At 35.7% G+C, this 26,239-nt stretch overlaps 3 protein-coding genes, 1 long non-coding RNA gene and 1 pseudogene across 7 annotated transcripts; 3 read left to right on the forward strand and 2 right to left on the reverse strand.

Moving 5' to 3' along the window:
- Positions 1 to 213: 213 nt before the first annotated feature.
- On the forward strand, positions 214 to 3,395 carry LOC143543706 (putative LRR receptor-like serine/threonine-protein kinase At2g16250). The gene is made up of 4 exons (XM_077035965.1): positions 214 to 2,212; positions 2,292 to 2,420; positions 2,522 to 2,544; positions 2,637 to 3,395. Exons 1-4 carry the CDS (start codon positions 417 to 419, stop codon positions 3,155 to 3,157), a joined length of 2,469 nt encoding a protein of 822 aa, XP_076892080.1. The 5' UTR covers positions 214 to 416; the 3' UTR covers positions 3,158 to 3,395.
- A 3,200-nt stretch (positions 3,396 to 6,595) lies between these two features.
- On the reverse strand, positions 6,596 to 7,240 carry LOC143543686 (uncharacterized). The gene has a single exon (XM_077035951.1). The coding sequence runs from the start codon at positions 7,238 to 7,240 to the stop codon at positions 6,596 to 6,598; it is 645 nt and encodes a 214-aa protein (XP_076892066.1).
- Positions 7,241 to 13,224: 5,984 nt separating this feature from the next.
- Positions 13,225 to 15,193, forward strand: LOC143543692 (uncharacterized). Of its 3 annotated transcripts, none has more exons than XM_077035956.1 (6): positions 13,225 to 13,503; positions 13,587 to 13,694; positions 13,769 to 13,896; positions 13,965 to 14,065; positions 14,870 to 14,929; positions 15,042 to 15,193. In XM_077035956.1, exons 1-6 carry the CDS (start codon positions 13,308 to 13,310, stop codon positions 15,124 to 15,126), a joined length of 678 nt encoding a protein of 225 aa, XP_076892071.1. In that variant the 5' UTR covers positions 13,225 to 13,307; the 3' UTR covers positions 15,127 to 15,193. The 3 variants fall into 3 exon arrangements, with proteins under 3 accessions (XP_076892071.1, XP_076892069.1, XP_076892070.1); XM_077035954.1 differs by having other exon boundaries at positions 13,229 to 13,503; positions 13,587 to 13,697; positions 13,766 to 13,896; XM_077035955.1 differs by having other exon boundaries at positions 13,229 to 13,503; positions 13,766 to 13,896.
- A 13-nt stretch (positions 15,194 to 15,206) lies between these two features.
- LOC143543687 (uncharacterized) lies at positions 15,207 to 16,285 on the reverse strand (annotated as a pseudogene). The gene is made up of 2 exons (XR_013137123.1): positions 15,900 to 16,285; positions 15,207 to 15,832 (listed from the first exon to the last, which is right to left on the reverse strand). The product of XR_013137123.1 is annotated as an uncharacterized LOC143543687 (transcript).
- Positions 16,286 to 22,427: 6,142 nt separating this feature from the next.
- On the forward strand, positions 22,428 to 24,860 carry LOC143543693 (uncharacterized). The gene is made up of 4 exons (XR_013137124.1): positions 22,428 to 22,772; positions 22,927 to 23,077; positions 23,988 to 24,340; positions 24,496 to 24,860. It is a non-coding gene; the product is annotated as an uncharacterized LOC143543693 (long non-coding RNA).
- Positions 24,861 to 26,239: the final 1,379 nt, after the last annotated feature.

Genomic DNA, 26,239 nt, shown 5'->3' on the forward strand with positions numbered 1-26,239 from the left:
TATATATATATATATATATATATCCCCCAAAAGTAACCTTACTCAGATTAGAAAGGTTTACTAATTATGTGTTTACTTTCTTCTTCTTATTGTTGTTCAGTCAGTCAACTAACTATAACCAGCAACTTAATCTCCTTCCTCCTCCTCCTCCTCCTCCTCCTCCACACACTTATACGCTCTTGTGTTCCCACATCCTTATTTATTCCACTCACCTTTATTATTATTGTTGTCATTCCATTAATGCCTCACACTATACATACATATACATATGCCCACAAAACACTCCATTTATTTTCATTTTCTTAAAACACCCTTCTTTTTGGCGCCTAAATTCTACACCCAACATCATATAATACTAATTATTATTATTATTATGACTCTATGATCAACAACACCCCCTTGCTTTCACTCTCATCATGGTTAAATTATTATTATTATCATTATTATTACCACTCCATCTCTGTTTCCTCTTCTTCCTGGTTAACTCGGTCTCGACTCAGTCGTTGCCACCGAGTTCGAAACTAGAACGAGCCGCCTTACTCAATCTCCGAGCTTCTTTAGGAATTAAAGCCAAGTACTGGCCAAAGAAACACGACCCATGTACCAATTGGACCGGGGTTACATGCTCCAACGGCACTCTCACCGGTTTAAACCTGTCCGGTTTACGACGAACACGATACGGCCTTCGAAACCCTAGCTTTGCGATTGACTCCTTGATGAACTGTACTGGGTTAATTTCCTTTAATTCATCTGGGTTTTATCTCCCTGGGTCAATACCGGTCTGGTTGGGTCAAAATCTTAGTGCACTCCAGGTGCTCGACCTAAGGTCTAGCTCAGTTTCCGGTCCAATTCCTCCGTCGATTGGTTCGTTGGATAAACTTAATGTTTTGCTTCTTTCGGGTAATTCCATTACCGGGAGTATCCCGGATTCTTGGAGCCGGCTTTCTTTGTTGTCCAATTTGAATCTTTCGGTTAATATGCTTACCGGGTCAATACCCTCTTCACTTTCGGCTCTTAGAAGAATCAAGATTCTTGATTTATCTTCGAATTCCTTGTCGGGCCCGATCCCTCCCGAGTTGGGTTCGCTCTCGAGTTTGAAAAGGTTGAATTTTTCTAACAATACTCTTGCTGCTGATATACCTTTGCAGCTTGCGAACCTTCATAATTTGGTTGAACTTGATCTTAGTTTTAATGATTTGGGTGGTGAGTTTTCTGATAATTTGACGATGAATATGCGAGATATCGTCTTTTTTGATGTGTCTAGCAACAACTTCACTGGCAATCTTCCGGACCTGACGGTGTTTTCTAATGCCTCTGGCGTCACTTTAAACTTTTCAAATAATAAGTTTTATGGAAACTTGAGTTCCAGTCTTCCAAATGCTAGTTTGATTGATCTTTCAAACAATTATCTTCAGGGTTTAGAAGTTAATCGAAATAACACTTTATTATCAACAAACTGCTTTCGTGGACAGCCGGATCAAAGGAGTTTGACTGATTGTAATACTTTCTATGTTCTGAGTGGTCTTCCTTTTGATGAAGATTACATAGCTCCAGTGCCACCTCCAGTCTCAAGAAAGAGCAACAAAGATTTGAAATATGTGTTCGCGGGAGTGTTTGGTGGACTTGGAGTCATTGTAATTGTAGTTATAATATTGGTTTTGATACTAAAACCATGTTATAAGAGAAGTGCAAGCCAAAGAAGTGCAAATGTAGAGCCGGTTCAAGAAGAAGGAACCGCGATTGATGATCAGAATATTTCAATTGATCTAATAAGCTTCACGGACTCATTTACATATGAGCAAATGCTGCAAGCCACAAGTGGTTTCAATGATGCAAACCTCATTAAGCATGGACACAGTGGAGACATATTTTCAGGGAGGTTAGAAGATGGAACTGAAGTAGTTATTAAGAGAATTGATATGCGATCTTCGAGAAAAGATTGTTACATGTCGGAATTGGTGTTGTACAGTAAGGGTACGCACACCAGATTGGTACCTCTTCTGGGACATTGCTTAGAACATGAGACTGAAAAGCTTATGGTGTACAAGTACATGCCAAATGGAGATCTATCAAATTCTTTGTACAGATGTACAGATTTGGAAGATGACGGTTTGCAGTCGTTGGATTGGATCACGAGGTTAAAAATTGCTACAGGAGCTGCTGAAGGGTTAGCATACTTGCATCATGATTGCAATCCTCCATTTGTTCATAGGTAATTTAACAACTCGATTTTTCAGTTACTAATAGTTTATACAAAAATATTTGGGACATCAAGTTTTCTTGATTTACAGAGATATTCAAGCAAGCAGTATTCTACTTGATAATAAATATGAAGTTTGCCTTGGAAGCTTAAGTGAAGTGTGTGCTCAAGAAGTTGATAATAATCAGAATGCCATCACAAAGCTGCTGCGAATTTCATCGTAAGTGTTATTTCTTATGTTCTATATAATAAGCAGAATGTTATCACAATCTTGAGAATGCAACATATTTATAACTTTTTTATTCTTTGTGAATGTTGCAGGAGTTCTGAATCAACACCTTCTGGTATGTGAACATTTTTATCACATCGACTACTTTTGTATTAAATTTTTAGTTAAGTTGGAACTTAAATTTTTGTTATATTTTGGACCAAACAGGATCGCTACCTGCTAATTGTGCGTATGATGTATACTGTTTTGGAAAAGTTTTACTTGAGCTGGTAACAGGTAGACTTGGAATCAGCAATTCAGAAGATACATCCACGAAAGAATGGATTGACCAAACTTTGAGTTTGGTCAACAACTATGACAGAGATTTGGTATCCAAATTTGTTGATCAGTCTCTAGTTATAGACGAGGACTTACTGGAAGAGGTATGGGCTGTAGCCATAGTGGCTAAGTCTTGCTTAAACCCGAAGCCCGCAAAACGCCCTCAAATGGCTCATGTTTTGAAAGCATTGGAAAACCCTTTTCGGGTTGTACGGGAAGAAGACTTTAGTGCTGAAATATTGAGAAAAAATTCATCAAAAACGTCGTGGAGTACTTTGTTTGGTAACTGGAGGCAGAGCTTTTCAGGGAGCGCGCATAGTCAAGGTCAAAGTCAAACAAACAAAGATGGTAACGGTGGTTCAAAGCTTTCTGGGAGAGATAACTCTCAGGGAAGTGGAGGGACAGGATGAAACTATATGATGAAAAGATGTTAAACAGTCTTGAAATTTTGATAAACTTCATCTTGTTTGTCATGTTTCAGGTGATTGGTTCCGCGGTGTGTGGTAAGATTATATAAAAGCCTGGTTTGAAGCCAAATTTTTTATGGTTCTGAGATTTTGTGCTTGTTATAGATCCAGATCCATTTGAAGTTAAGTGTAAATTGCAGAGTGTAGTTTTGTGACATGCTATTGTTGTAATGTAATATGGTTGTACCTAAGTATTCAAGGGAAAGAAAAAGAGCAAAGCTTGAATTATGGGATGTTGTAAACATTAAACTTGAGAGTAGAACTTTTCAAGTTAATGTTAGTGTTTGACTAGATTCTGAATCAAAGTCATTATAGGTTAAAGTTGGGGAGACAAAGATACCTTTTTAGATTGTTGGGAAACTTATATCACCCAAAAATCATGCAACTATTCAACATTTGCCGGAGGTTGTGAAAGAAGTTTCAATGTTGTTTCAGTAAAGCGATTTGTGTTTTTTCTAACTTTTAAAACCACTGAAGTGTAGTTGAATACACCGGTGTCAAGTTAGAGTCGCTAACGGTTGGTCTGAAATAAATTAAATTGTGTTAACGTAACAAGGCTTTGAACAAGATTGGAGACTAGTTTGAGAAATCACCAATCAAAAGTATGTTGTCTGGTTTACGGATTGAAAGGTCTAAGCCTAGGCCTGCTGATTGGTGCATTTGACATCCATACTGATCATATATTAAATGCATTGGCCTTGTTAGAAAATCTCACTTTTATCACTTCTCATATTTTAAAGTTTAGAGCTAATACAGTTGAGATAAAAAGAAAACAAAGATTAAAATATTTTGCTAAAGATATTAATAGATAATTAAAAATCTCGTGTCAATTATGATCAAATGGCAGTGAAGTGAAGATACAAGTTATAAGATTATTGACATTTGTTTGTTGCATTTATAGAAACAACTAGGATTTTTACCCCGCGCTTTGCGGCGAGCGCCAACTATTGATCAACTAATTAACCTACCCGCATGTTGCGACGGTACTCTGACTGTTCCATTCTTTCAGCCTACCTGCCTTAACTATACAAAATTATATAAAATTAAACTACTAAGTAAACTATTTGAATTTAGTAAATATGTATGTATTGAATTACATTGTTTATAATAAGCATCTAAGATACAAAAGCCAAAAAATTACAAGTGACAACTTTAAAACAATGCACTTCTCCGACCATTTTCAATTTCTTCCAAAACGTCTAGCTGATATGGCACTCATGAGTTGCTTGTTTGCATCTGAAGTTGTTTCAAGTTCATATAACAACATGCGTTAGGTTATGTTTTAGATTTGAATGTTACATTGGTGCTGACCTGCCTATTATCAGAACAAACTGCGGAAACAGCCAAAATTCCCTTCTTGAAAAATCTGACCCGCTATTAAATTGGCAGCCGACCCATTTCCTCTCTTTCCGATCTTTACTATTGTCAAAACCGACAAACCGGCTCTGGTTTTTTTTTAATTTAAACCGGAACCTGCGTGCTGTCACGTTACTCATTTTTGGCCCATCAAGATATATCCCTTTTAGTTATGCCATGAGTTAAAGAAAAGGTTGTTATAATTATCTGTTGTGTGTGATAGTATACCCCCTTGTTTGAACATATTGGACATCTCACGTTATAATTCTGTCAAGAAAAAGCAGCCAACAAAACAACAGTCAGTTGAATCTTTCTACTTGAAAAATATTAAAATTTGTTCAAGATATTTATATAATTACATACTATTTAATTACCACCTAGACACCGCATCCACCACTCGATGACACCGCATCCACCACCCGATTGATTCTTTTCCGTAAATGGAATTCGGATCTTCGGACCAAACAATAAACCTTGAACAACTTAGTGTTTCAAACATTTAGATAATACTATTGCCACGCCTTTATGCAACTGAGAAACAAAAGAAGCAATCAAAATTACATTACAACTAAAGCATATATAAACCTAAAATTTGTCAACCAATTTGTAAACTCACTCGCATTCTTGTGTAAACCAAATAGGCAACATAAATATGAATTTATGAAAATAAATAGAATTAGCAGTGGTAAATAAAATGTGACTTATAGCTTTCAAATAAAACAACTTACACAAAGAGAACAAACTAACAAAAACAAAAGAAAAACATGTTCTATGTTTACTAAGCCAAAGTGGTCACAGATGAATTTATAATCTTATTTTCATCCTTCTTATTGTTCCCATATAAAAAGGCAAAAATGGCTCACAAATCCCACAAAACCTATTTATCAGAACAACAAATGCATAGACAGAACGAAAAATAAAAATAAACAACTATCAAACGCTTCCAATTAGAAATGAAAGGGCTAATTGGAGAACCAACTGCAGCAAACAAACAATTATAAATATACGATGTATAACAACAATCTAAAAAGTCAATGAAAGAATTAGAAAAAACAACCCTAATTGTGACTGCCCATATATGAATGAAATGCTTTCAATTGAACACTTTAAAGAGTTGAAGTAAGGTAAGGCATAATCAACTATTGAGTCAAACAACTCAAAGAAGAAACCAAAATAATAATAACTCAATACAAAACAATATGTAAAGCGAGAAATAATACAGTGCAAACATAGCACTTAAAAAAAGACACCACAATCATACAACTACTCTACTGGTGATGAAGTCGAAAGAAAAACTGAAATCAGGATTCATACCAAGCTAAGCTAGAGACGAACATGGAGAGAGTCGATAATCAGTGATGTCGGGATTAGCAAGCAGCGCCGGAATCAATGTTAGCGTGGTCAAAATCCAACATCAATCGACGGCTTTCGTTTCTTTCATCTTCGTCGCCTATGAAAGTTAAAGTCAAAAGAGGATACAGATACAGACAACGAAGCATTCAGTTATCTGTCTCCTTGAAATTTGCAATGCCTTGTACATGTGTCACAAAGTAACTGGCTTCCCGTATGAATAGTATTTTTTTCCAACAACCAACTAAAATATATATATATATATATATATATATATATATAAATAGAACCCAAAGATACACCTAACAAAACAACTCACCACAAAAAAAAACAAACAAACATCATACGAAACTACAAATGAAACCTCGTCCAATCTTCCCACGAAATGTTAAGCTTTTTTGAGCGGTTCTTAATCCAAAGAAAACTAAGAGATTTGATTTCCCCCACCACCCTCGCAAGTTGACTCGGCTTCCCATTAAACACCACATCGTTTCTCAACTTCCAAATACTCCACATAGTTATAAGACAAACCGCGTGGAACGCCTACTTTATAAAAGAAGTGAACCTCGAATATTTAAACAGATTTAGGAGATCTTGTATACAAAACGCGTAAACTAAATGGGCCCCACACCACATCAATATCACCTCCATACGTCTTGTGCAAATCGACAAGAATTAAAACATATGTTCCACAGTCTCCTCCACTTCCCCACATATCGGACAAAGAACCGACTCGTAACATATATTTCTTTTTGCTAAAGCCACCAAAGTTGGTAGCCTCTCCAAACCTGCACGCCAAGCGAGTATAGATACCTTCTTTGGAACCCAATTATTCCACGTGAATGTGTTTAGCGACGACGGGTATCGGATCTCTTCCACCTTCCCCTTAATGCTTTTAACAGAGAAGATCCCATTATCGTTTAAACTCCAGCATACTTTATCACCCTCATTGCTTAAATGAATACCTTCACAAATCCTCAACAGATTTCTAAGCTCCTCAATCTCGTCTGCCGAAATCGGGTTTACTATCCAATCCCACACACCACATATTTCTCCATCATACATAACCAAACGGTCTGAAACTTGGCACGCCTTATTATTTTCTAATGAATACAGACCCGGGAACCGAACTTGAAATGCTTCCTCCCCAACCCATATATCGGACCAGAACATTAAGGTTACCCCATTTCCGACTACAGATCTCAATTCTGATCGCATACTAAGCCCCATTGGATCCAAATCTGAATCAATCTTCCATATACTCCTCCACTGGCTCGGAATCGACAAACTGTAAGGAATAAAATTCCAGTAGTTATCCATATGATGAATTGACCACACTACTTTCCTCCACAACCCTTCCTTTTTATTTTTGAACCTCCACCACCATTTTGCAAGCAAAGCGAGATTAGCGTCTTTTAGAGATCCGAACCCAAGCCCCCCTTTTTCGATGGGAGCAATAACAATTTGCCAAGCGACCCAATTAATTTTAGATTTATTGTCACACCCACACTTAGGGCCTAGGTGTGTGACCACAAGTTGGTACCTGTTTTGTAAATATATCAGAGTTTACTTTTAGCGGAAGACTTTTAGGTTGAATATAATATTAATTTACATTGAAAATTTTACTCGGGAATTAAATACCCGAGTGTTAGTTTACACAAGATATGTTTTCATTTTATAAGGATTATATATCAAAAACATAGCCATCTTGTACGTACTTCTATATTTAAGACTCCAATCCTTGTTAATGCTATTAACACTTAGTTACCTGCAAATGGTGGAAAAATACGTCAGCTATATGTTGGTGAACACGTTTGACTCAATAAAACATTTTGAATGACGATTACAATACAAATGTAGTTTTATTGACAATCTCAGCGGAAGCATTTCTACTTCCGGTATATGTACCACTGCCTTACACACACAACGGTATTCCCCGAGCCAAACGGTCCTGAACTGAGAACTGGTCATGACCGTTTAAGCTCGCGGCTTCATTGCCTTTGATTGATTGATTGAGCTTTAACAGTTATGTTTGGATCCATACATATGCGTATTCGGTCTGAGTTGATATTATTCTCTACTTTGTATTATAACGTTTTTAGAGATTTCATTATCTCATGTAGATATTGATTGTCTCGTTAAGACAAACACTCGTTCGTCTTATTGAGTATAAACAAGTTTTGACTGATTGAAAAGGTTAACATATTCACATGTACTGTCGGTGTTGGAAAACCTTGACTGATTGGTTGATTGTGAATGATACTTAACCTATACACAATAGGTTCGTATGAATGTTTTGAATGATGATTAAGCTATGATTTTAAGCTTAACCTTGAAATCGTTTATCCTTGACTGTGATTCAAAACACTTGGTTTTATGTGACGTTTGATATAGCATGCTTTGGCCTAATAGGTTCTAACACGTTGGTAAGTTTCTCCAGGTAAGTAAACGGGTCCCTCGGTTGATTGGGATTTATGCGAATTACTTTTCCTTAAGCAAGAAACTTACTACTAGTGATATCCCCCTTCCAGTTACTACATGCCCGTCAAAATATATCTTTTTATTTGACATTACTTCTTTATGAAGTAACGTTTATGAAAACATGATTGTGAATGATTTATAAAATACGATCAAGGTTAAAGGCCATAGCCTCGATTGATAGTCTAAGCTATAATTCAAATAACTTAAACATAACTCCTACCTTAATTCTGATGCTTAGATTGATAATAAGAAAAAGGCAGAATCTTTATCTACTCGCTTAAGTGATTGCTACTTGATTATAACTTCGTTTCTTGCACGAAATACGAGAAAACAGCACGTCGGCGTGTTACGGAAAAAGGGGCACGCCTTACGAGGTTAAGTGTGTGTAAAGGAAGGTGTGTTTGGGATGAAATGAGCTCAAGCCCGTCACCCCCCTTTTATAGCCGTTTTTGGACCCCATCGCGGTACGCGATGTGTCCCTTGTGGCCCTTCGCGTATCGCGACGCCGCCTTTTTACACCGCCTTATACGGTGGTGACACGTGGCCTGTCATTTTGCGCCACGTGTCGACACAGTGTTCAACACGTGTCCACCGACTCAGCAACCCCATCGCGCTACGCGATGGGTTACATGTTACCCCCGTCGCGTATCGCGACGGGACAAGATTTTCAGAAATTGCAAATCAGTCCCTATACTTTCTAAGTTAGTACATTTGGGCTTAAAATTAAGGAGGGTAAAAGTCGCGGTGTTACATCCTCCCCACCTTTTGAATAATCTCGTCCTCGAGATTTATTGGAATAGATAGGGATACTTCTTTTTCATTTCTGACTCAAGTTTCCATGTATACTCGGGTCCTCGTCTTGAATCCCATTTGATTTTTACGAGTTTGAGTCACTTGTGCTTGAGAAACTTAATCATATTATCTTCTATTTGAATCGGTTGTTCTACAAACTTAAGTTTTTCGTTGATTTTGACATCTTTTAATGGCATTGCAAGGGTTTCGTCGGCTAAACACTTGCGTAGATTGGATATGTGAAACACGTCGTGAATACCTTTCATCTCATCGAGTAATTCTAGGCAGTAAGCAACTGGTCCTATTCGTTCGAGTATTTTGAATGGTCCAACAAATCGTGGACTCAGTTTTCCTTTCTTCCCGAATCTTACTATACCTTTCCAAGGCGATACTTTTAATAACACTTTGTCGCCTTCTTTGAATTCTAGAGGCTTGCGGCGTACGTCCGCATAGCTCTTTTGTCGATCTCTTGCTGCCTTTAATCGTTCACAGATTCGTATAACTGAGATAAAGATGGGTCGTTATAACCACCTTCCAAACCCTCATATAACCCAATGGAACATGCCTTTTTCATCATCCGTGTCAAGCCTTCCATGGCAATGAGGAAAAGAAAAGGAGATAGCGGATCTCCTTGTCGTATACCACACGAGCATGGGAATTCCTGAGTTGGCGACCCATTGACCAGGACCGAAGCCCTTGAAGCGCTCAAAATATTCATCACCCACTTCCTCCACAAGTCAGGAAACCCCATTTGTCCCATTACAGAATCCACGTACCCCCCAATTTAACGCATCATAGGCCTTGTCAATATCTACCTTGACTAACATAACCATGCAATAAGCTCATTAAGAATAAACGGGCCATCGAGGATACTACGATTTGCCAAAAACGCCGACTGTTCCTCCGAGATCAAGTTGTGAATATACACTTTTAACCGAGCCAAAAGAACTTTTGACACCACTTTATTAATACAGCCAGTTAGACTTATTGGTCTAAAGTCCGCTAACCCACTGGGTCCTTTATCTTAGTAATTAAAGCAATAAAAGACGACATACAACCCCAGTTAAACGGCGCACCCTGGTGAAAATCATCAAAAATTTGAAGGAAATCGTACTGAAAAATGCCCCAACACCTCTTTAAAAATTTAAAATTATAACCGTCCGGACCCGGAGCCCTATCACCAGCACCACACTGTATCCTTTATTTCAGATAAAGAGAAGACCCTGATCAGACTTGAAGCTTCTGCTTCCGAAAGCTGGTTAAAATCCAGGCAGATTAAGACCAGCCTAGACGGAATTTGTTCGGTAAATTTCACCGAAAAAAATTAAATATCTCATCCTTAATTACCGGCGGATCAGAGACCCAATTCCCACCTAAGTACAGCCCATGAAGACGATTGTTACTTAGATTCGAGTTGAGGATTCCATGAAAAAATTTCGTATTATCATCCCCGTCTACCTCCCACCGAATCCGTGATTTTTGTTTCAAATCTTGTAATTTTACCCGGTCAAAATCCTCCACCATAGATTTACAGATCAATAAATGCTCCTCTTCACCTTGTAACAGGTCTCGTACTTCCGAGATCGAGAGTAACCGGCAAACCTCTTTTTTATTTAACTCATAATTCCTTTCGGCTTGGGGTTTACTCCTAGCGACCCACCCTTTTATACACCCTTTTAACCACCGCAACTTGGTCGCCAATGCCAAGTCAGCCGGGCTTGAGAACCGAAAGACTCTACTTTTCCTCTCAACAAATTCCATAAAACCCGGCAAATCTAGCCACGAATTAAAGAACTGGAACGGAATGTGGCCAAAGTCTTCACACCCCGACACTAAGGCCATGTTTGGGATTCCTTATTTACACTTCCTTTTGACTTAAGGAGTTTTTGATAAGTTACAATATCCTAACTTATCAAAACTCCTTTTTCCTTCTTTAAAAACTTAAAAAATTCACATTATCCAAACACTCTTTTAACTTACAAAAGTCAATAAGTTATAAGGAGATAAAAATAAGGAATCCCAAACACCCTCTAATAATAACGGACGGTGATCCGAGGTACCTTTTACCAAAGCAGTAAGCGAGGCCGTAGGCCAGAGATTCAAGAACCCCTGACACACCAGAAAACGATCCAGTTTGCTCTTATCCCCTCTGTCCGAGATGTAGGTGAACAACCCCCCCCCCCCCATTTGATACTCCGACAACTCCGCCTCATCAATGAAATCATTAAACTCAGCCGTATTTACCGCCGAAAACTCAAAGTTTCTACGCTCTGACACACTTCACCTCATTAAAGTCTCTAACCAAAACCCATAATCCGCCCAACGTCTGCTTTAGATGAAGAAGCTCCGCCCATAACCCCCTTCTCTCAACCGCATCGTTCGGAGCATAAATATTTACCACATTAATTACACCCATAACCCATATTTACCACATTAATTACGCCCATAACCCCTTTATGAACAGTATGTATATGTGAGTAAACCGTAACTTGTGAATTAATATATATATATAATGTGGAGTATTTTTTATTTTTTCTGGTAAAGAAAAAAGTCAAGGAATAAGTGGGCTGTTGGGTCAGGGCTGAATCAATGAAAAGTGTTAAGGGGTTATAACTTAGAAGGAGTGAATATTGGCAACTTGGATTCTTTATCAGATTTCTTTGTTATGATTAGCAAGTTATTATGTGATCACAACTCGATTTGACGATTTGATAATGCAAATATAACTATTGAATCTTTAGTAGACATGAATATGTTCTTTAATTTTTATTCTACCGAATAAGTTGAGTAAATTCACATGTTTAACGTGCGTATTAGGTTGCCAAAGACATTAACTAGGGTCACTTCTTGTATTTGCATTAGTATGCTGATAATTGATAATGATTACTTTGTGTAATTTAAATCTATCAATTCAATTGTACAAGATATAATTATACTTTTACAACGTCAGTTATTCATTATATATTACTGTCAAACAAAGTTATGTATGTGTAACTTTCTTACATCGTTAACTAAGTTAGACTATAATAATTGTTAGTTTCTTATCTTGTATTTTTGGTGGATCTTTTTAATTTGCTTGCAATTTAGGTTAATATTAGTTTAATTCACAATCTATCAAATTGATGTCCTTAATTTTCTAAAATCAAGCAAAACGTGTAATTCTAACCACACGTTTATCATGGATACGATACCTAGTTACCTTAGTTGTCAAAGATTAATTAGGTTCTTGAATAACTTGATGGCAGTCATCATCTACCGTTTATTTATATCATGTATCATAATGTGTATATATTATCTTCGTATTACAACATCTATGACTTAGAAACAAAAGATATTCACAAACAATTCCATCATGCCCTTGTAAATGTTTGTGTTCATATAGCTCTTGTTGATGTCTTAACATTAGTTTAGAGGGCAGAGATGGTGATAAATTGGTAGTCATATATTTTTCTAAACATACTAGTGGGAGAGCCCGCGTATTGCGGCGGGATACAATAGAAATTCGGTCGATGCGTTTATACATCGAAGGAAAACATTTTATATAAGAAACTGAACTAATGGAGGCAAACCCTAGAATCCGTAGATGTGATTTGGGAATTGAAGATGAGGTCTTAAAGTAGGCTTCAATTGAAACAGATCTGAGATTCAATAGCGGGTAGATGGAAAGGTTAAAGTATTCATCTGTTGCATTCAAATGAAAGATTCAATGACTCAAGAAACAAATGTGATAATGACAAAGCAATGAATGGAATTGAAGGTAGCATTCAGTCCAACATTAAATATACAAGCGTCTCATGAGAGAGAAAATAGGGAGGTGAAAGGTTGCCTATATGTATTATAATGTAATATATGTAATTTATCTTCATCAGTAGTGAATCTAAAAGAAAAAATGAGGGGTAACATGGATAAACAAATTTTGTTTGGAGATAGCCGATAGCCCGATAAACAAAACGAAGAAGGAAAAATTTTATAATAAATAAATGTCATTTGTGAAGAAAGTTGATGGGCGATATGTAAAGTTTCATAGTGCAGGGGGGTTAATTACAACTTATCAATCTAGTTTCTCAAATTAAATTTAATAATAAACAGATATTTTATACCACCACCCGCAAAGATGTCACCACCGTCAATTTCCACCCTTATCTCCACCACCACCACCACCACCTTATTCCCACCCAAGCCACCACCACTTTCAAACTCCACTCACCTTCTTACCACCCGCAGAGCCGCCGCCGCCTCCGTCATTCTAACGTCTTTAACCTCACTCCTTCACCAGCCTCCAGTCGCCACCGCATTCTCACTCGGCATTTGTACGTTTTCCATTATTATTCTATGTTTTCGATTATATCGTTATATGTTTATACAATATGCCAATATGTTAATTGTCTCTCAGCAGGACCAAAGGATTGGCTTAGAGATCAAAAGAAGAAGGCGGCTAAGTATTTATTAGCTCCAATTGACGCCTCTCGCAACACTCTTCAAGCTGCATATCTCTTAATCAGTTGTAACAGAATAACTAACTAACAAATTTCGGTTACATGACTAACAGAAAGTGTTTGATTTGATTCGCAGCAGGCGGTGAAACAATATCACCGGAAAAGGACTTGGAGGAGGTTCAACGGCTGCTTATATCGGCCGCAAGGGATTGTATTCCACAGGAGAGGACTTCTATTGTTACATTTCAGTCGAATACCGGTGTTGAGGTTTTATTTCTATTAATTATTGAATTAGCAGAATGAACTGCAGGATCATTTCAGTTTTTAACTTGCAGGTTTGCACATTTAAGTTGGTTTTGAAGAATGCAGCCTCGTTGCTTGAAGATAAGGATCCGATAAAGTTGCAGGCAGAAGCTAAGCTCACTGATCTAGAAAGGTACTTTGCAGTTTTGATAACCGTTTGTTAGCTAAATAACTGTCAAGATTAGGGGTTTCAGGTGATGGAATTTAGGATTATGTAGTTTGTTAACGCTTCTGGGATCGGGTATTGACGTAGAGCGGAAGCAAGAAAAAACACATAGATAGAATTCCCGAGAAACTTTGATGATTATTACTGAAATTAAAACCATAGATGGACGCATAAATTAGGACAATCAAGGATTCATGCATTTTAGAATAATAAAGGGAAATTTTGAAGATTTCTTAGGGGAAAATTTTGAGTGAATCGGAACTCTAAAAGTGCGTACCTAGCGCTTGTCTTAGCTCTCGCATTTGCGTAGAGGCCAGGGAAGGGCCAGAGCGCTTCTTGATGAAATTGGCACTCTAAATGAAGGAATTTGGGTATGACAGCTGGGCCAATCCGTGGCATCTGCTTATAGCATTTTGCCAAATAGTCTTGCTCGTTGAGACATTCCGTCCGTTGGTTATAGCCCTCGTAATGCCATTTCTAGCCCAGCTTATGCTAGTTTGAAGTTTAGGTCGTTTCTGCCTTGTTTCTATTTATCTAGATAAAGTGCCTGTTAACTAATGGATTAAGTGATTAACTCATCACATATGGTATATGTCAACACGTCATGGCACAAGGTAGCAAACGCCATACACATATGGCTTTTTTGAATAAAAAGTCGGTGTATGTATTAAGTGAATCAAGTCATCAAAAGTTTGAGTTTATTCATGTTTCTTAAGATTTGGATTCATAAAAGTTACAGTTTTACACCATTGTTGCATTTGCTGATTGCAGGTCTTTTAGTTCTCTTAATAGTGTGGCAAAAGTATCTGCCCCTCAGCTAGCATCTGATAGGTACTTTTTTTGTTGAATCAAACATGAATAATAGTTTCCAAAATTGCTTTTGAATCAAACATGTAATACTAATAATAATATTATATTCATGATACATCTCTTTGCTATACAGACAGAAGGTGGCTGATGCACTAATGGACACCATATCGTCTCTAAACATTTTTGAGCAGGGGATCAAAGATTGCCTTGAAATTTAAATTATTTACTTCTTGATGTAAACCTGCAACTTTGTGTTTATTAATTGCTTCCTTAAAATATCACATGAATGCAATCAAATCTACATGTATGAGATAGTTTAGCTGGGCGAACCAGAAGCCTGCATCAGATACAACCGCCTACACGGGGTTCCATCATCCGGGTGGTTTTGAACGGACCGTGGCAAACTGCGCAGCTTGTTAAACAGATTATGTGGATCATGTAACAGACCATAATCAGCATCCGGGTCCCCAATTTGTGAAAGTTTGACATCAGAGAACCCTAGAGATGGAAGCAGCTGATCAGGCCAGTCACTGTAAAACTGGAAGTTTGAAACCGAAAGTGTGGTTGATTGTTTGTTCATGAAATTAGCTAACAAAACCGTGTGCGTGGTCCTGCAACCGTCGGCTATTGTTTTCAATACTCTCATGGCTTGAGAATGAGGGAGATAGTAGATGATTCCTTCTAGAATCCACACGGTTTTGTTCTCAGGTATGAACCCGGATTCTAAAAGCTTCTTGAACCAGTCCTCATCTCGGATATCTGCTGCTATTCTTTTAAGTGATTTCGCAATTACTTTTGGCTCGTCTAGTGATTCCATTGCTGTTTTAAGTAACGTGTCTTTCATTTGCATCACCTCTGCAAAATCTATCTCGTAAACATCACATTCTTTCAGGCAATCTAACCTATACGCCCATGTATCCATTCCTGCATATTTCATATTCTTCATGCAAAAAAGTAACAATAGTATAAGTTAAAATGCAACTAGACAAACCTGCACCAAGAAGAACAACTTGAGCTCCACCACCGAAAGAGTTAACCGCTAGCTCGAGCTTTGAATCGAGCCATAGAGTCCTAACTGCAAGAATCACACCAGAAACCTCTTTAGCATTGTTCAAACGGTCTTTCTTGATCTTCTCATAAAGGTTTTTCAAATACATTTCACCCACAAACAGCTCGGCTAATGGGTCATGTACAGCATGGCTCCATAGTGCCCTTCCGGCCGCGGTCTGGCAAGCAGATGCTTAACCGAGTCCCAGTTGGTCTGTATGGTTGCATGGAGGTCTCGAACCGCTTTGCTGTATGACAAGGTTGGTTGTGGCCAGGTGTGGTGATCAGGTAGGGTGCCATTCATGATTAAAGTTGTGCTTGGTTTAATTTGATGGGTTTTGAAGGAGTAAATAGGAGATGGAGATGGAGATGAATATGAAGAAGAAAGAGGGTAATGCATTTATAATATGAATTATAAGTGGGGTTGATTTTGTTGAAATGAATAGTTTTATGTGATAAGGAACCAACCGTATCCATGTTCTTCTCATAGGGTAGTGAAGGAGTCCACGATGACCACCCAATTTTGTTGTGGGAAAATCACATCAATAGCCATTTTGATCAAAATAGTTGCATTTTCTTAAATTTATAGATTTAATCTTTAAATAGAAGGGACTTCATGAGTACTGGACACGTGGAACATTTTTGTCAAATATCACTTTAGTATACTACTTTTGTCAACCAATAGCACATTTGAAGTAAAAGGTTTAAGCTTATCATAATCTATGCCTTTAGATTTTGGTAAGTTTAAGGAGTCAATGACCATTTGAGTAATATGTTGCATGGTCTTTATCTCATACTCCATCTTTAAAATAAACTTACCATAATTAGAGAGAATAAGAGATTATAAGATTATAGAAATAAACTAAATCATTCATGCATTTCATTCTCTAGTTTAGAGAAAATAGAGAGAGAGAGAGAGATGCTACAATGTATCTTTAAATATAAGGGATCAGTATTCATCCTTCATAAGCATCTGTATAAATGTTGATGAGCGATTCATTGATTGTTACTCGTTATTGTATATGTAAGAAAACCAAAAGTAATATAAAAATGATAAAGAAATACTTATAGAATTGAATAGATATTAAGAAAACTAAAAGTAATATAAAAAATAATAAAGAAATACTTATAGAATTAAATAAATATAAATGATGAGACGTGAAAATTTTTAAAATGGTAATGAAATATAAAGAAACGTATGTTATCAACTAAAAAACAGAGATGAAGAGAGAAAAGACATTGTGAATGCTACAAGAATAAACATTTTACTAGATGAGTTCACTAAATATAGCTTTTTAATTTTATTTTTTCAAATTCTCAATTTTACACGTATAGCATATTTCACTTACAAAGGAAAACCAGTTGGGGTGGAGGGGGTGCATGCCCAGTGGCGGATCTAGAAAAATAATTCAGAGGTAACCTAGTTTTTTTTATACCATACATTCATACTAGACAGTTTATGAGAATTCAAAAAAAAAAACTCTCAGGCCGGTACGCGTAGGGGTGTTATTCGGGTTGCACTTTTGGGTTGGGTTCCTCAGGTTCGAGAATTTTTTTTTCAAGTACTCATACCTGACCCTAATCTCCCCAGGGTTATTCGGGTTCGGGTTATTCAGATTCGGGTTTTATGAGTAGGGGTTAATTGGGTTTCGAGTATTTGGCCTAAAAAACTATATATACCGTATCATCTTCAAGTTTTAACTTACATAAGTTAAATAGCAAACCACATAACCCAATCAAAAAAGTTTGAAAAACGTTTCAATTGATGGAATGAATAACCGGTCGACTGATAAATTGAATAACATTTAACTTGAAATGCAGACCGGATTGTTTTATATAAAACTTATTTTTGAATAAATATAAAAATAAGCACGTCGTAACAATATATATCATAATATATAAGACACTATGTTTTAAAGTTACAAGAGAACAATAAAATCAATGTGTCGAAACTGTGGCTAAAATATTAATTTTTAACAAGAGTAGCATGATATATATTTATTTATATTTGCTACAACGTGATAAACACTTCTACTGAATTAAAAATATATAAATAAAATAATAAAGTAAAAAAAAATAATGCAAATAAGACTAACTAAAATAAATATATTAACAAGTGTATAAATACATAATAAGGAGAAATCCAAATTCAAGATAAATTTTCTCTATTATCAATTAAAAATATTAATTTAATAAAGATCAAATGAGTGGACATGAAGGAAAGAGTTATAGTACTTGTTAATATTCATTTGCCTCGATTAACTTAAAAAACTTCAGAAAATTACAAAACAAAACCTATCAGGCTATCATCTTCTACCTTATCATCTTCAACCTAACTTTAATGAACCTGCAACTATGTATCGCCGGAAAAAAAATTCCGATGAAGCGTTTCTCACTTTCTCGCATTATACAATGTTTGCTCAGTCAGGGGTAACCTAATTTTCGTTTAGGGGTATCCCAATATATAAAACGGTAGAAAGTAAATAAAATTTTGAACTACGCAACAAAGTTGAGAGGTAACCCAGGTTACCCCTGGATATATGGTATGTCCGCCGCTGTGCATGCCGCAACCACCCGCCGGAGCACCAACCACTGGCCACCACGTCATCCGCTGTTCTTGAACCCGCACATATTGGCTCCCCATTAATTGTTGCTTCCTACTACGCACACAAATAATGTCGTAGTGTTCAATTAGATGTATTCATTTAAGAGAAATCAATTTATTTTTGGTTTTTTAATAACGTTTGGAACTACCCCAAACACCCGATCAGTGAGCTTTCAAGTGACGGGATATCAACTGTCCATACTAATTTTGACGCTCCATAACTGATTCATCCTATAGCACCATTAAGGAGGAAACCAACTAGTGTGATCTCACAAATTGTTACGATACAACTGGTAATCAAGCGAAGATCAATCCCTCTACTATTTAGGCTATGTGTATTTGAGGGACTACAAAAGAGGCAATTTGCGTCATGTGGCGCCCAGTCAGTAAATGGTAGGTTTTTGTTTTTGGGATGTAATGGTGTTGTAGCCCTATATATATATGGGTTTGGATCATACACAAATGAAATTAACGTGCTAAACGTGAGAATCAAGTAGAGTAATTATCATAAAGTAATTACATAACTACTCAATGATAATTACTCTACTTGTATATATAATTACTCTACTTGATTCTCACGTTTAGCACGTTAATTTCATTTGTACGTTAACATTCCTCTATATATATATATACACACACACACACTAGGTTAGTTACCCGTATAGCACACATGTTAGAATAAGTAATTTTTTTAAATAATAACATAATGTGAAATACAACAAAAATATGTATCACATATATAAAGATATATTATACAGTAAAAAAATTACACATTACACAATTTAGAAATAAAAAGTTGTTAAAAAATTCATAAATTATCTCTTTGTTATTTTCTATATCAAAACTTAGTTGTAAATTACAACTTTTTAAAACCAACTCGTGGATCAAAATCCATTCTAATCTTAAACGTTTTGATATAAACAATGTTTGATATTTTATCGGTTAAAGAAACCCACCCGTTTCGTATTGGTTACTTATAAAAATCTAATATTAATAACTAATGCAATACATTTTATATTAAACAATTAACATATTTATGATGGTATTAATTCTTTTAAATTATGATGGAATTATTAAAAATTGAAAATGAAATATTAAAAAGAGAAATATAGTTAATGTGATAGAGATGGGATAAAACTATTGGACTAAAACCGCAGATTTCAACAAACCATAGGGACGAAAACCACATTTCACTCAATAATAATAGATTGAAAAGAAAAAAAAGATAAAATATAAAACTATTAATAAGAAAAAGAAATATGTATTTAACATGAGAGAAATGAGAAAATTTTGTAAGGATCACTCATATGTAATGGCATATGGCATTAAGACCCGTGTAGAACATGAGTTAGAATAAATAAATTTGTTTAGATAATAACACAATGTAATATGTTAAATGATATAAAGATATAATATATGGTAGAATAAATTGCATATTACACAATACGGAAATAAAAAGTTGTTGAAAATTAATAAATCTCTAAATATTTTTTTGTATACAATATTTGTAATTTTAACCTACATATCAAAATATATTTGTAATTTTCCTACATATCAAAATTACTAATTTCGTTTTGTTTTTTATTTCAACTTTAGATAATGAAACACCTCACTTATAATACGTTAAACCAGGTTGTCTCAAAAACAAATCAAACCATCTATAGTGATTGACTTTAGCTTTTATTAATCTTTATTGCAAAACAAAGATAAAGTTAAAATTTCTTTATTTTGAAATTAATTATTTTATATAAATTAAGGTGAAAATTTGTTACTTATAAAAGCTTAATATTAATAACTAATACAACATATTTATATAAAACTAAATAATATATATCTATGTTTGTATTAAAATTTTAAATTAAAAATTAATTATTAAAAAGAGAATAATTGATTAAGAAGAAAAAAAGAGTTAAATATAAAACTATTAATAAAAAGGGAAATTAATTTAATAAGAGAGAGAGAGAGAGGCGGGAAATTTTTGTAAAAAGTTATCTTATGTGATGTCATGTGCATTAATAACCTTTATTTATTATATAGTATAGATATCACACACACATAGATATATAATAATAATAATAATAACAACAACAAACAAGCAGGCAATAATAACCCCTCCCCCCTCCTCTATCGCCCCACAATTCGCCGGGGTGGGGAGTAGGGGTGTTCTCGCCGGAATTCACCCATTTTTGCCCAAAGTCCACGCCTACTACGGGTGTCCTTAGTATGTAACACGGATCTCAAGCCTTAACCATCAATCTCATATCATTGAATCAAATAAATCATGATACAGAACTCGATAAAATCTAAACCATGGCTTTTAAAAAAACATATAGGTTGGATCGGTGCGGGTTAAACCAGGTATTCGGATAATGTTCAAACCTCAACTGCAAAAAATAAAGCCTCGAAGTGATAATATAGTTATTCTTTTTCCGTAGTTACATTTTTTCTTGTAGCACCACCGATCTCATATCACGGATCTCAAGCCTTAATCATCAATCTCATATCATTGAATCAAATAAATCATGATACAGAACTCGATAAAATTCTAAACCATGGCTTTTAGAAAAACATATAGGTTTGACCGGTACGGGTTAAACCATATATTCGGATAAAATTCAAACCTCAACTGCAAAAAATAAAGCCTCGAAGTGATAATATAGTTATTCTTTTTCCGTAGTTACATTTTTTTCTTGTAGCACCACCATTATGTATCTGTAATGATGAATGTACGGGAAGGATATCATTACTATTAATATTTACTATATATATAAATTACTATTACTGTCACTAATATATATAAAGAACAACTTTGGTGTCGCAAGTGGCCTATTGGATCACTTGACGGCATCGTATTGGTTGGTGATTTTTTTTTCTTATTTTTTAGTTCAGTTACCATAATAAACGTAATGCAAACTGACCAAAGGTTAAATTTCTTTTTTTTTTTGTTCTTGTACCATAACAAATCTGAAACAAATCGACCGAGTTCGTGCATACTCGCAGCCTTATTTATAGCACATGACCGTCAATGCTCAGGTCTTACCAGTGTGCAAATTTACCGACCCCCCCCCCCAAATTGGTTGTTGGTACTACTTGGTCCACCTCAATATTTATACGTTTTCGTTTTTAAGTTCCGGTACTGTAACGTACATAAACAAAGTCGACTGAATTAGTATCAAGTTACCACCTCAATGCTCGAGACCGACAACACTTGGCTTTACCACCGCCCATGTTTGCCAAACAAATAAACACCGTCTTAAATATTTTGTTTTCTTATATGTTGATATTTTTATATGTTAATTTTACGAATTAAACTTTTGGGTTTTAATGATCAAATTTTACCCATGGTGTCTATATCGTAACGAACGCAGCCGGTACTGACCGAATTCGTGTCGACTCATCGTCGTAACGCTCAAGTTTTACCCACGCTCGAGTTTCAGTGATTAGGTTTTACAAGTTGCCCCGGCGCAACGCGCCAAATATAAAAACTAGTTATATATAAAAGTAAAGTCACTAAGCAATAAATGATGTCTTGTGATATAAAAAATGGGTAAGATTTGATTAAATAAATATAGAGACGATACCGGTTTCCTTGAGTATTGTCTTACCAACAATTACACTATTAACTATTATTCATTAACTGATCCTTGAACTCTCTTTCTCTATATATACACAAACATGCATATATCTCTGCTGGCGTAGGTTCATTTGTTTGTTTATAGATACATATATGGTACATAACATGTAGTATGCACACACAAGTCCATATGAATTACATATGTATTAAAGTGTAATTTTTTTTATTTGATACATAGATAAATCCTAAGCTTATAAAAATTTGGGCCGCATGTAAAAGATATACATGTAATAGGATATTATCATGTAACTTGATTATTTGATAGATAATAATGTTGTTTATTGGAAGCGTTCTAGACCATGGCCTTCTTGATCTTGGTTCAAAACCCTCCACCACACTTACTTTTCATATATTTTAGTATTAATTTTAGTGTGGATAGACTGTATAGGCCCAAAAAAAGCCCAATTTACTTTAGTGGGTCATAATATAAGCTATTAAATATCACACCACACTCAACACGCTATCATAAACCTAATTCTCCATTCAATAGTTTATTAGTACCATAGCCGCTGTCGTCTACAACCCTAAATGGTAAAGATTATTTGACAATGATAGAGGAAAAGAAACATCATTTCAGGGTAAGTATTCCTTAATTCTTGTTTCGTTACTTGTATCTTTTCTATCTTCTTTGGAGTTATTACTGCGCGAGAAATCCGTTATGATTTTATTATATGTTTTCGATTTTCTTCTACAAATATAGTAGGCTTACTTGTAATCGGTTTCATGATGCAGGGCAGTAAAGAACACATACATCAAGCGCTCATAACATATCGATTGTTCATAGCTATTTATCACTATGGAGGGTGTTTTGACCCAAATGAAGACGGGTCAATGGCAATGGCGTATGCTGGTTGGAAGGTCTATGGTGTTGTCCATGAAAAATGTAAGCTTGTAAACGAACCGAACGAACATGAATAAGGGCATGTTTGTTCACTTAACTTTAAATTAACACGAACACGGAAACTTAATCGAACACATATATTGTGTTCATATTTTTTTATTTAAGAAAATGAAAATGTCGGTGTTCGTTTGTTTAAACTCTAAACTAGTTCATGAACATAAATGAACAGTTCACTAACATAAATGTACATAATTGAACAAAGATAAACATATATAAATGAACATATGTGAACAAATGTAAATGAACACAAACAAACATAAATGAACACGCTTAAATAAACACAAATGAACAAATATAAAAACGAAGTAAATGACTCATCTAGATAATATTTAATTATTTTTATTAATACAATTAATACATAATCGTATTAAGGATTGTGATCAAATCAATTGATTATGAAAGAGCAAATCTAGTTTGGTCAATATATTGGAGTGATTGTCTCCACACAATTAGCTTGCATATAATTTGTATTTAATAGTATCCATACATATTAGTTATTGTATTGTATTTATATCTCTCATTGTAATTGAACAATTTGTGGTTTCATAATATATTAAAAAAACGTTAATAAATCGAACATAAATGAATATAAATAAACGGACAAACATAAAAAACGAACACAAACGTACGTTCACAAACATAAATGAATGAACGAAACACGTGTTAATGTCCGTTCATTTAATTAATAAGCGAACACAAATTTTTCGTTCATGTTCGTTGGTTTCTTAAATAAACGAACTTCTCGTTGAACGGTTCACGAACAATTCACCGAACGTTCAATTCGTTTGCAGGCCTAATAACATGCAGTCGAGCTCGGCTCGGCTCGTTTACTCCCCTATATGCGCGCATCCTATGATTTACTTATTATTTATTATGCTTGTAAATAACGTAGGTGCCCAAATCTCAAGCATCTGGTATTACCTGCATGGAATCGAATAGGATTACGGGGATATGCAAGGCTATAATTAGCATGTGGAAGGATCTAGAATCACTCACGATGCCAAGCATATTAAATCCACATGACTTCATGGAAAAGATTTCCAAACACTGCAAGAACTTCTCAGAACTTAAAATCATGGGCCCGTGTGACATATTATTTGTTCAGACCCTCATACGGTGTGTCCCAAACCTCAAAGTGTTAAGCCTTCGTTGTTCGTTTGTTTACTTGGACGCGCTTCTACTTATCCTAGACGGGTTAAAGAACCTTGAGGTGCTTAACATATCTCATTGTATCATTGGAGACGCGTTGCCAAACGCCTACCACCACAAAAGTGGTTGAGAAGCTTGATGATTTGGTTATAAAAGGGTAAACGGTTAAGTGAGTTCTTGACCTTCATGGATGTTACATGCATCATGTGCCAGAGGACAAGGAATGATGAGGGGCTGCTGAGGTGGTATAGGACTATAGGTATGATGAAGAAGGATTGTGGAAAGAGGATGAGGTGAAGTCTCTTGCATTTGAGTTTCAGGAGGTTTGAAGTCTTTTTTTAGTGTGGATGGGATGTTGATGAAGTATTATAAAGATTTTGATCAATTAGAGGTCTTATATAATGCAAGAATCCTCACCGGTCAACACTAAGTAGCCTATGCGTGGACCATCCTAGCAGATGCTGAAGCAGTATATAAATATTTTTATCTGCTAGTTTTCATATGGGTAGGTTAGATTAAATTTCAGTTGTTACGTGTATTACGGTAGAAACCCAATTAGATTCAAACTAAGTACATGATTTGTTGTCGATTCAAACTAAGTACATGATCATTAGAATACTTGTGAAATGTTTATATCAATAATTGTTTTTAGTTATCAGTTATCAGATTTTATTGTCAGATTAGTTATCATTTATCTTTTATATTAGAAACTTCTTACTCTAGTATGTTAAAGGTTTCGCATATCTAAGTTGAGAATAGGGCTGTTCAAAAAGCTCACGGCTCGAAACTCGCTCGAAAAAAGCTCGGTGAAAGCTCGCTCGAAATCGGCTCGATTGTAAACGAGCCGAGCCTAGCTCGACTCGATTTCTAAACGAGCCGAGCCTGAGCTAGCCCCAGCTCGACTCGAGCTCGCTCGATTGGCTCGAACTATTATATTTTAATTTATTATATATATACACACATACATGCATATAATTATCGAGCCCAATTATTTTAACACATGGGCTTTCCTTTAATCCAGCCCAATTTCCTTTCTCACTCCATAGTTCATATTCATAATTCCATATACTGAGTAACTGAGAGATGAGACTTCATAGTTCACACACTCAATAATCAGTATACGTTCCATTTTCCACCCTAACCCTAGCCGCTCATATTCACCCCCGCCATCGGCCGTCGCTCATAGATAATACTTCTCTGCTTAATTTTGTATTTGGTTTGGTTTAGACTTGTTGAACATATTTTGTTTTCGATGGTGTTATTAGACGTATTTATTTTGTTTGTATTTGGTTGGTGTTGATCTTAACGTCATATTTATTTAGTTTAGCTTGATGGTTGCATATAAGTTTTATTATTACAGGTTAACTCGAGCCAAATCGAACTAAACCGAGCCGACTCGATTTAAAACCGAGCCTAGCTTGAGCTCAAATTTTTAGCTCGATTAAGAGCTCGGGCTCGGCTCGATAAAAACCGAGCCGAGCTTGAGCTCAAATTTTTAGCTCGATTAAGAGCTCGAGCTCGAGCCGAGCCAGCTCGATTGATTATCGAGCCGAGCTTGAGCTTGCCTTGGCTCGAGCTCGGCTCGGCTTGTGAACAGGCCTAGTTGAGAAGCTGGAAGTTAGATATTGTGACCACTATTTTATACTCATTCTTATCCGTAGCTAACAATTTCGAGGTGGAATTCTTTTTGAGAAAGTAGAGTCGTAATACTTAGAATTTATCTACAACTAAAATTCAAATAAAGATAATAGTAATACAACACAGATAAAAAAATAATTAGACATTAAAAGAATGGTTATTCAAATAAAATGTGATAACAATAAACATGCACTTTGAAAATAAAACTTGTGGATCATCACCCAACCTATGTTCTTGACCATGACATGACATGACACACACCCTTGTTTTGCAACCACTCCCAAATGCCTTATTTCCTACAACAAATTAACAAGAGGTCTCATTACTCATCACAACCTTCTCAGTTCTGATCGTCTA

This window comes from Bidens hawaiensis, unplaced genomic scaffold (assembly GCF_021521415.1).
Source record: "Bidens hawaiensis isolate Kalapana, Puna unplaced genomic scaffold, B.hawaiensis_p1.1 tig00013251_1, whole genome shotgun sequence".
NCBI lineage: Eukaryota > Viridiplantae > Streptophyta > Magnoliopsida > Asterales > Asteraceae > Bidens > Bidens hawaiensis.

Bases quoted from the DNA above. Each gene is read 5' to 3' on its own strand.
- LOC143543706 (XM_077035965.1), top strand. From the start codon at position 417: ATGGTTAAATTATTATTATTATCATTATTATTACCACTCCATCTCTGT. The intron at 2,421-2,521 runs GTAAGTGTTATT...TGAATGTTGCAG, and splicing joins AAGCTGCTGCGAATTTCATC to GAGTTCTGAATCAACACCTT. The intron at 2,545-2,636 runs GTATGTGAACAT...TGGACCAAACAG, and splicing joins TTCTGAATCAACACCTTCTG to GATCGCTACCTGCTAATTGT.
- LOC143543692 (XM_077035954.1), top strand. From the start codon at position 13,308: ATGTCACCACCGTCAATTTCCACCCTTATCTCCACCACCACCACCACC. The intron at 13,698-13,765 runs GTAACAGAATAA...TTTGATTCGCAG, and splicing joins TGCATATCTCTTAATCAGTT to CAGGCGGTGAAACAATATCA. The intron at 13,897-13,964 runs GTTTTATTTCTA...TTTAACTTGCAG, and splicing joins AGTCGAATACCGGTGTTGAG to GTTTGCACATTTAAGTTGGT.
- LOC143543686 (XM_077035951.1), bottom strand. From the start codon at position 7,240: ATGGATAACTACTGGAATTTTATTCCTTACAGTTTGTCGATTCCGAGC.